At 50.4% G+C, this 10,290-nt stretch overlaps 3 protein-coding genes across 3 annotated transcripts; all 3 read left to right on the plus strand.

Annotated features, from left to right (window-relative positions):
• Positions 1–359: 359 nt before the first annotated feature.
• On the plus strand, positions 360–1,912 carry TRIVIDRAFT_43194 (uncharacterized protein; the record flags this gene model as incomplete). Its single annotated transcript, XM_014096200.1, has 2 exons — positions 360–962; positions 1,316–1,912. The coding sequence occupies 2 exons, from the start codon at positions 360–362 to the stop codon at positions 1,910–1,912; spliced, it is 1,200 nt and encodes a 399-aa protein (XP_013951675.1).
• A 403-nt stretch (positions 1,913–2,315) lies between these two features.
• Positions 2,316–5,845, plus strand: TRIVIDRAFT_43225 (uncharacterized protein; the record flags this gene model as incomplete). Its single annotated transcript, XM_014096201.1, has 2 exons — positions 2,316–5,063; positions 5,288–5,845. The coding sequence occupies 2 exons, from the start codon at positions 2,316–2,318 to the stop codon at positions 5,843–5,845; spliced, it is 3,306 nt and encodes a 1,101-aa protein (XP_013951676.1).
• A 2,363-nt stretch (positions 5,846–8,208) lies between these two features.
• On the plus strand, positions 8,209–10,034 carry TRIVIDRAFT_132999 (uncharacterized protein; the record flags this gene model as incomplete). Its single annotated transcript, XM_014096202.1, has 2 exons — positions 8,209–8,378; positions 8,450–10,034. Coding segments are annotated over 2 exons (1,755 nt in total), but the record flags the coding sequence as incomplete, so codon positions are not given.
• Between the last annotated feature and the right edge of the window lie 256 nt (positions 10,035–10,290).

A 10,290-nucleotide genomic window follows, 5' to 3' on the forward strand; every position in this document is an offset into this window, starting at 1 on the left:
TGGGGAAGAAGGAGGAGAAGCAATTTACCGTGCTCTTCTGCGAAGTGATGAGCCCATCAATTGTTGTGTTGGGGCGAAGAATACAACAACAAAGTACTTCCGTGACATGGATCCCATGGAATCGTTCCGCGCAACTAAGATTTGTGGGGATGGCATCATGGTGGAGCTTCTACTGTTGCAGCTGCCGAGCCATTCAGTGACGCAACAAGTCACGCGTCGCGTCTTTTCAAGCCACAGGCGTGAAAATGTTCAGCCTCGGCCTCAGCCTCACCCTTAACCTTGAATCACCTCCAATAATCTTTCTACCAATTCACAACGCAAACAAGAGCCGCGGTTAGCAGAAAGATGCCGGGCTAGCCATGGCGCAATCAGACACCGCCGTTCGCTCCATATATGCCGAGCTGCTCTCAAATATCAGACAAGTGTCAGTTAGAGCCACGCTGTCATCACCATCGGATGCGACGACCAAGGCCGAGATTCTTGATGACGCCCGTCGCATTCAAATTCATCATCAGGGCGAAGTAAGAGCACTAGACCTTCCAGCCAGTGTCCTGGTACGATCTACGATCCCCATTCCAGAGAATTCCTCGCAGGACCTAGCCTGGAGGCTTCCAGTACCAGCCACTGAGACACACCTGACAAGATTCTCTGCCGAGAATCAGTCAGTACCTTGGAGCTCTACGGATGTCAAAATCGGCTCTTGTATCAGCTGCCGGCATTGCAGTCACAATATTGTTCAACCAGGCCGCATAAAGTCATGGAAAGATTTACCCAGCGAGAACTGGGCAGAAATGATGGAGTTCTGGCACTGTCACAAGCCTCATGACCACGAGCATCATGATGGCGAGAATCTGTCCAAGCGCGGCTACGGAGCTAATAGTGCAATTACTGCTCAGCCGGAAGTTGGCTTTGTGGATCTCACCTCCTTTCTGTTCTCTGAGGCGGACTGCGATGGATTATCAGTAAGTATTTACCAGTTCCCCACGAGGCTCTCTGCCTTTTAGAGACGGCGGGGAAAGAGAAGGTGGCCTAGTCGAGTGTACAAATACCTCTCTGTGACCCGGCCACCGATACAATTCCCCAAGAAGAACGCATTGCTTTCCCCAGTTTCATTCTGGGCAACTCTGAGGCGTGTACCCTTCTCTAGCGAGAACGGGTTAAGCATCCGAGGTGTTAAAGCAGTCTCTTACTTTTCATCCAGTTTCCAGAGATGTGGGATTCAGGAGATTAAGGGAGATAAATCTTTAAACTTTGTAGACGTGACTGTGTTAGACATCTTTCGGGCACGTAGGACGGTTCAGCTTACCAGCAGCAGTTTTCGCGCCCTGATTCGGACACCTCCTTCGACACCAGCAAAGAAGCCATTGATGGTACCGATCCAGTGAGACCTTTACGTATATTCTGCAAGACTTGCCGTGCAGAAGTAGGAATATATAATGCCCTGGCAGTATCGGTAACTCTGTTCAAGTGGCAAGTAACGTGCGAAACTGGCTCACCCAGCCAATCCCCGAGCAGCTCAGAGTGCCTAGCAGCCACTCTAATAGCCACCATATCACGGTCGGGCTCATCTAAATCTGTTGTGGCGTCACATACGCTTGATACTACCCCAGAAGGAACACGGTCGGAACTGCCTCAGTCTCTCCACCTCTGGGTGCTCAATGCCAATGTTGTGTATTCTTCCACCATGCGCGAAGGAAGACGGACGGCGATCAAGGTTCTCTATCAAGATATTGATATAGAAGAAGGGAATAAACTTGTGGATTCGATGACCTCAGGTGTCCAGGAGATCAGCTTCCCAGGAGCTGCTATCAGCACAGCTCGTCAAATTCTCCGGGAAAGTAACAGCTTATTGCCCGTCTCTGAGCGGCTATTTCAGCAATGGCATGTTGGTTTACTAGAACGTTGGAAATAGACGAACAATTCATAAATTCCGCCTCTAAGGCTTACGATATCTTAATTCGCATTCTTGACTTAAATTAATTTAGCTTTCGTGAGCCAGAACTGAAGGACCGTGAATCGAGAGCATATACCATGTATTACGCACTGTGCCTTTTCACGCACACGTGCACATTGGCTACAGTGTGCTTTCTATATTGGCACTGACAGTAGGCAGCACTTCTGGTTGGATTATTAACCTTAAACCCGAACCTCCTCCTTTACTTCCTTGTTTATCTCGCAACATTTTCACGCAACACCACATTATCCTTTCGAAATGTGGTAGTCGAGAATTCCGAAGGAAAATTCACAACATCCAATCCTTGGCATTGTCACATGCCTTTGGTTTCAACTTGATGACGATCAACACCGACATCACAATGCTTTCACAACAAGTTACATATATTCCTGTCGGATGTGTTGGAGTTTCACAACACGAAAGCCATGTCAGTGAAGAGGATTGGTTGTCAATAGAACACCGGACATGGAGAAGTTTCTTACGGCATAATGATCCTCTTAGCAATGGCGGGCATGTCGTCCCATCTGATACGCCGTACATCAATCAAGACCTACAGAAGTCGCTCCTCAAGTCTCCAAAGCTTTCACAATTGGGCAAGTTATTTTATGCTCGCTGGTGCAAGCTCGAATTTTGCGTCAGCACCTTGAGCGAACAGCTAGGAATCGTCAGAGTATACTTGCTCCCAGATGATGCTCTGCGCCGCTCGGTAGATCGCTCTGATCCAGGCTTGCAGAAGGCGAGGCTGCAGGTACTTCGCTCTCTCGATTATTCACCATGTGCTTGGAAAGCTATCAGGGAACCGGATCAGTCAGGTCGCCCTATCCTAGAAGATCCCAGCTCCATCGACAATGATAAGAATGTCTCGCTCTTACAACTATTCAACACAATTCCCTCGCCTTGCCCAGACTTGAACGCTGTCGTTGAGCCATACACACAGGATGCAATGTATAATCTCATGGAAAGCAAGGTACCAGGACTCAAAACTGAGTTGTATCCCCACCAAAGGAGATCCGCAGCTTTGATGCTACAGAAGGAGACACAACCCGGTCAGATACTTGACCCTCGACTGCTACATCTAAGAGACACAAGCGGCTCCCATTGGTATATGGATCCAGTAACAGGTGTGGTCCTTCTGGGGCCACAATATTATGATGGAGTTTCTGGGGGGATTCTAGCCGAACAGATGGGATCAGGCAAGACGGCCATTTGTCTTGCGCTGATACTTGCGACGAAGCATTTACCTACAAGCCCCCCTGACTTTTACAAAGCGGGTGAACCGCCAGTCAGATCAAGGATCGCATCTCTCGCCGATATGGCAGCGTCATGTGCCACACGCCATGCCGTTCCCTGGAAATCCCATTTCGAGGCGTGGAAAAATCAGCACGGTTATGAATTCAGCCACTGCAACGACGTTCTTTCAAGAAATTGCGGTTACTATTTTCTCCCTGCTCCAGAGCCCCGTCGCGTTGGACGAAATAAAACTCCATGCCATATGCCACCCAAGCAGATCCATCTGAGTTCGGCATCTGTAGTTATCGTTCCTAACAACCTCGTTGCACAATGGAAACAAGAGATTCACAAACACACCGAAGGGCTCAAGGTACTGATTCTAGGAAGGAAGGATGAAACTCCATCACTTGAAGATATCGTGATGTGTGATATCCTCCTCTTTTCTCAGACAAGATTTGAGATGGTTCACAAACAGTTTGCTGGCGTCGACGGCTCCATCTTCTCATCCATCCACTTCAAGCGATGCATCGTAGATGAAGGACACAAACTTGGCAACTCAAAAATGAGAAACAGAAGCAATCTCTTGATTGGTTTGGATTCAATGCATTTCTCCTCTCGATGGATTGTCACTGGAACTCCCTCTCACGGCTTATATGGAGTGGAACAGTCCAAATCCGCCGCAACACACGCTCACACTCCGAATGGCCAACTTCCGGCTTCTGATAATAATACGAATCAAACCAACAAATCTTCGACTGATGAAAAGAATGATCTCGAGCGGATTGGAGCTATTGCCGCTATGTATTTGAAAGCTCGGCCCTGGGCGAACACGATAATTGAAAGTGGCGATACACTGGCTGACTGGAGCACCTATTTAATGCTCCCAAAGCACAGCCCTAGAAGTCAGGGTCGATGGAATTGTTTGGAATCTACACTCAACTCACTCATTATCCGCCATCGTATATCAGAGATTGGCACCCTTTTGCCGTCTGTGAACGAGAAAGTTATTGTTCTTGACGGTTCGTATCAGGACCAGCTGTCGCTCAACTTGTTTTCTATGATGATAGTATTCAACTCTGTCCAGTCGCAGCGGGAAGACATGGATTACTTTTTCCACCAGAAGCAAAGAAAAGCACTGATACAAATTGTACAAAATTTGAAGCAGGCGAGCTTTTTTGGAGGATCTTTCTTTACTGTTGATGAAATCGCCAAGTCTGTGGAAACCGCCGAGAAATTCTTGGTGGAGCGGAAGGTTCCTATCAGTCCCGAAGATGAGTCGCTACTTCAAGAAGCCATTCAGTTTGGCAATTCGGTAATGAGAAATAATCTAAGAACTCTAACGAACCAATTCCACGAAATGGCCGTGGCGGTTACGGGGTTTCCTGGTAACGCTGGTGAATCTTGGTCCCTTGATGGCGCATCTGCAGAGAACGGCATATGTACTTCTACAAGCATGTTGTTATCCCTTCAGAAGCTAATTTACAATGCGGCTAGAAGTGAGGAGAAGCTAAACTCTCTTTTGAATGGCGAATTGATCTCAGAAGGCACACTCGAACGCACCAAATTGCTAAACGCCGCAGCTCCTGAGAAAGGTTCCAAGTCAAAGGAGAAATCTTCAGAGACACTTGCTGGTAATACTAAATTGGGCGATGATAGCCCGAAGAAGGCACGATCTCATGGTGTTAATGGGATTGAACCAAGGACGCTCGCTGCCGAAAGCTTTGCTGCTCCTCTTGAGCAGACGAAAATAACGGCGACTGTATCCGCAAAACTCTCGTACTTGATTGACAATTTGGTCAAGTATCAGGAAGAGGAGAAGATAATCGTCTTCTACGAGAATGAAAACGTAGCATGGTACTTAGCTAGCATGCTTGATGTGGTTCGTGCTTCATTAGCAAATCCGATGAAGTCGGGAACGCGCTGACTTTTAACAGCTTCAAATTCAACATTTAATTTACGCCAAATCTTTGAAGGCAGAAAGGAGAACGCAATATGTCAATACCTTTAACCACAATGAGAAATTTAGGTGAGTGTCTCTCAATGCCGATTTGCAAGATTTACCGCCTAATCAGACGTAGAGTTCTCCTTATGGATATTTCTCAGGCAGCGTTTGGTCTTGATATGCGAGAGGCGTCTCGAATCTACTTTATCAACCCGGTGTTGAATCCTCAGGTCGAAGCACAGGCAATAGGTCGTGCCCGACGAATCAGTCAGAAGAAACCAGTCTGGGTTGAAACCCTTGTGCTAAAGAATAGCTTGGATGAAGTCATCCTTGAGCGCAAGGGACAAATGACTCAGGCAGAACATCGCCATATTAAATCCATTCTGGATGTGCGTCCGATCTTCAATTGGATCAAGAACACTAGGATTAGCCCAATGGCCTCAAACAACGACAACTACACCTCACAAATGGCTATGCTTCATACTGCACAGGCCGTATTTGGTCGAGGTTTCGGAGTCACAAGCCACCCAGACGATGATATCATTTTAGATGAGAACCGCACGCCGAACAAGATATTGCCGGTGCATCAGAAGAAGAGGCCATATGAGGCTGGTCCAGGAAGCGAAGGAAAGATGGCGGATGAAAGTGCGGCGATATCCAAGCAAGAGGTGATGTCTCAGCCAGCTAGGCGAGTTCGCTTTGCCGTTGACTGGATTTGACTAGAGGAAAGCTTTGTTACACAGCGATGACTCGGGCCGGCTTGCAGGTAGGATTGTGATACCAGCCAACTGCTATTTTTGAATCTGTCGGCATGAACTTGATTTAGGATTAAAAGGGATGGTCTGTGTTATCATAATAGTTTGGCGAATTCCTGTATGTCGCCGATGGTACGGCCATTTACTGAAACTTGCACGCGAGGTGATTCATCTGTCCGCTACCCGAATAGGTTTCACTCTTATTTTTTTCCCTCCTCATTGTTTCTCCTACCCTTCTTTTGGGAGACAACTTTGCAGAAGGGGGTGCAAGTATGCCACTAAAATCATTCATTCAACACTCGCATTCCTGTCATCATACAACGAAATGACGGGCCTCTCTGGTCAGCAAATGAATCCTTGTGTTAGCTGGGAGACGCAGAAGACAGGTGAGATCTGAGCAATCGTCTAAAAAAACGCCTTACTCCAAGCTGAAAGCGATTCCGCCAGGCAGCTAGAAGAATATGATCCTACCTATTACTCACTCATGTCAGCCATGACACACTTCTCCAGGCTGAGACAAACCACGGGATTGGATTGTGCCTCGCGCCGAATAAGAATCTCGAAGAAAAGCGCCGGTGTGCCATAGCCCACGTGTTTAGTGCGCCTCTCGGCTGGGAACCAGTGACAGCCGCACATAAACGCCCTGCGGCTGAATCTGCATCGACGGATTGCTCTCAAGCTGATCCAGGGCACGGGCCTCTGACGGCCAGGCACAGTACTATTACGCAGAATCCAAAGGCGGCGGCGGCTGAGATGGTGAGTCTAGGCCTTCAGCCCCGAATCTAACAGCAATAACGCGCTCTACTCATAGGAGTCGAGAGATTTTGTGTGATTGGGCTCCACCAGATGTGCAAAGGAAGAAGCGAACAGCGAGTATTCGCGAGGCATCCGGGTGGGATGATTTGCTCATACTGTACTGATACGAGTACTCACGACCGTCGACAGCTGGAATTGGCCATCAAATGAATCCCCATCCACCATCGGTTTCTTGTCTTGGAAGTGAGGGCCGGCCAAATCATCCCAAAACTGCCCTGTCAAGGATTTGCTCACTAGTGCTAGTATTGGGCATTTCCCGATCCGGGCAAACACGAATTATCGGCCGCTCCACCCCATGTCTCGGGTGAAAAGGGCAAATTATAAATACGAATAGCGGGCCAGGAAGCAGCTTTCTGTCCTACCCAGCACTGGGATGGGGTGGCTCTTTGATTAATTCCCACAAATTTGCCCCTGGATCGGTGCCTGTACCTGGCTCGGCAGTCGACCCTCAGTCTGCAGCGCGAGCACATGTACCTGCGTCAAAAGTCTCTAAACTAGGGACAGCAAGGGCACTTAGGGCAGTGATTCGTGGAGCTGGCCGTCAGGGTATTAGTCGAAAAAGTAAATAAAAAAAAAAGGAGCTTACCTCTTCGTGGTAGCAGGTGAAGACGAGAGAGAGCCTGGCCTGGGCATTCGTCATGGGTGACCACCCCGGGAGAATCAATCAAAAAGATGTGCTTCTCCGCCCCTTTTGCCCCAGGCTTCGCTACTACTAGCCTGCTCCTCCAAAGCCCTTGAAGGGGACGCTGATCGTTCAGCTGATCGTCCTTACATTTGGAAGCTCGACAAGCGAAACGTGAGAGAGAGAGAGGAAGAGTGAGAAGCAAAAAGAGGTCGAAAGAGGCAAACTACCCCAGAACCAACATTCAGGCTGAATATCACGGGGTTGTTTAATTGCTTTCTCCACGCGTTACTGCTGCTACCTTTTGTACGCATTTTTTTTTTTTCTTGCATGATGAGCTACGTGCTAGATCTTTATGTGCTAAACTACAGCGAGACCCGGCATCATGACTTCGACGGCCACCATTAAGGCCTTTCCTCTCCCACCGGCCTTCACCGCGGCGGATCTTTATTCTATTGATGAGGCTTCGGACGGCAGCGCAGATGCAAAGAGCAATGAGCACGTGTCACGCATGGGTCGAAAGACAAGGGCGGCGAGTCAATCGTCGGCGCATCCAGTGTATCCAGGCCCTCAAAACGCATCAAGATTCCAGGATAGATCTCCGGAATCCTTCCACACGACACTGAAGCGACCCAAGAAGCTAGCAGGCACGTCTGGAAACCCCGGCAGCGGCGGTGGTGGTGTTGGTGGCAGCGGCGGTAACAGCAACTATACGCCGCCGACATCTCCCACAGCTATTGCTCATGAAGGAATCGCGGGTCCGAGGAGGCGGGCGGCTTCAGCAGGGAACAGGATGAACTTGAACACTTTGGAGACGAGCAGCTGGGTGCGCGAAAGTGTCTACCTGTCGTCCCCGATTCGAACTGCCTTCAGGCCTGACCGACAGCCTGGTGAGGTCTTCAGTCTCTTGCCTGGTGAGGTTCTCGACTTGGTCCTCCAGGCATTGAGGAGGTTGCACTTGGATAAGAATAGTGACAGTTGTGCGACGTGTATGATGCGCGATCTATGCAGCGCCGCCCTTTGCAGCAAGAGATGGTATAAGCACGCCCGCGCCGCCTTGTAAGTGGCCCTCTCATGATAGTTCTTTCTATCCTTGCTCTGTCGCACGTCTAATCGTTGAGGGTATACAGATATGAAGACATCCAGCTAGTAGGCTCAGACTCTGCCGCACACAAGAAGAAGTTTAAGCAAAACCAAGGCAACCGTATGGCCATGCTACGACGCACCCTGCGCTCCAACCCAGACATCGCCGTCTTGGTACGCTCGTTGAAAGTTCCACATCCAGAACCGCCGTTGAATTGGTCCGCCTCGAAGGGCATGCAGTGGCTAGAACAATACGAAGACCGCGTGGCCACGCTGATAATGGCTTGTCCGAAGCTGGAAAGGCTGTCGGGCCCAACGCCAAACTACGACCACTCGTTCAAGAAGATCTTCCACGCGTTGTCGACGCGGAAGTCACTAAAGGACATGACTTGGATCATAGATCCTGCATCCGTACCGCCACAGGGGCAGCGTACGGACTCTCCATCTAAACAACGGGTGCAAAGCGGCCCTTCTATGCTGGAGCCATCTCAAGGAGGCGCATTCCTGGGCAACCATCGAAACTGGTCCTCTTTGGCCAGGCTGTCGATACTCTGCGAGCCCGGCGCCACGCTGGCTCCTCATGGGCTCCTATCAAAAACATTAACTTACCTCCCCCAGCTCCAACACCTCCACCTCTGCAATCTCCCTCCCAACGCCTTCAACGATAACAACCTCCTCTCTCTGCCGCCACTCAAGTCCCTGATTCTCTCCCGCATCGTGGGCATTACCTCCAATGGCCTCACATCCTTCGCCACCCGCAGCAACACGTCGCATCTCCAGCGCCTCGAGCTCCGCAACACGCCTCTCACGTCTCTCCCGGCCCTCGCCCGCATCTTCTCCTACCTCCCGGCCCTCAAATACTTTTCTCTCGCGCAATCCTTCCCCCCCGTGATGCCCGAGACCGACTCCTTTGCGCTCTGGATGATGCCCTATCTCGCCTCGTCCACCATCGTCAAGCTCCACTGGGACATCACCAGCCATCCCGCTACCACGAACACCGCAGATGACATCCTCGCCCGTAGCATCGAGGCCGGGGGTTTCCCTGCTCTCACCACACTCCGAACCCCCAACGACCCCGAGGGCCGTTTCCAAGCCCTCTGCCGCCCCGTCGAGCAAGTCTGCCTCCCCAACGACCGCTTCTTCCGCCAACACGGCATCGGCAGCATCCCGGCCTCCGGATCCTTCAGCGCTCCCTCATCACCAATCTCCCCGATCCACAAATCCGCAACGACAATGTCCCTCCCGTCGACCCTCTACGCGCCCCCTTCTCCCGGGACCGACCTCCAAAAGGCCCGTCTCGCCGCCCAGGCGCGCCTCGAGGCCGCTCACGACATCCCGCGCTTCACGTTCAACATCACCGACGACGACGGACTCGTCAACCAGACAATCGGCGTCGTCGGCTTCGTCGGCACCCTGGGCAGCAAGATATCATATCACCTACTGCCCGATGATGGAGCCACGGACGAGCAGGGCGGCCTGGTCGACGTGATTGATCTCGTGGGCGATGGCGGAGAGGCGCTCGCCGGCGGCAGAGAAGGATGCACGGGGCGCTGGAATCAGAAAGAGGGCGAGGTGGCTGACAAGAAGGAGAAAGAGAAGTGGTGGCATACCGAGAGAGGGAGGTGGCGGCGGATTGAAGCCGCTTGATCTATGTTTTATCTTGTTTTGTTTTGTTTTTCTTAACAGAAGCTTTTTTGATTAATGGCAGGGGGGAATTGGGTTTGGCTTCATGAGAAAGAAAGGAGTTCGAGAGCGGTCACGACATCATGACAAGAAACAGTATTAATATCTACGCTCCTTAGATTGAAAACATGTAATCACAATGGAGACGTTCAGTCAAAGATAATCATTCATGTGTATACCATGTGCACAAGTGCAGTATACAGCA

This window comes from Trichoderma virens, assembly GCF_000170995.1.
Source record: "Trichoderma virens Gv29-8 chromosome Unknown TRIVIscaffold_88, whole genome shotgun sequence".
NCBI lineage: Eukaryota > Fungi > Ascomycota > Sordariomycetes > Hypocreales > Hypocreaceae > Trichoderma > Trichoderma virens.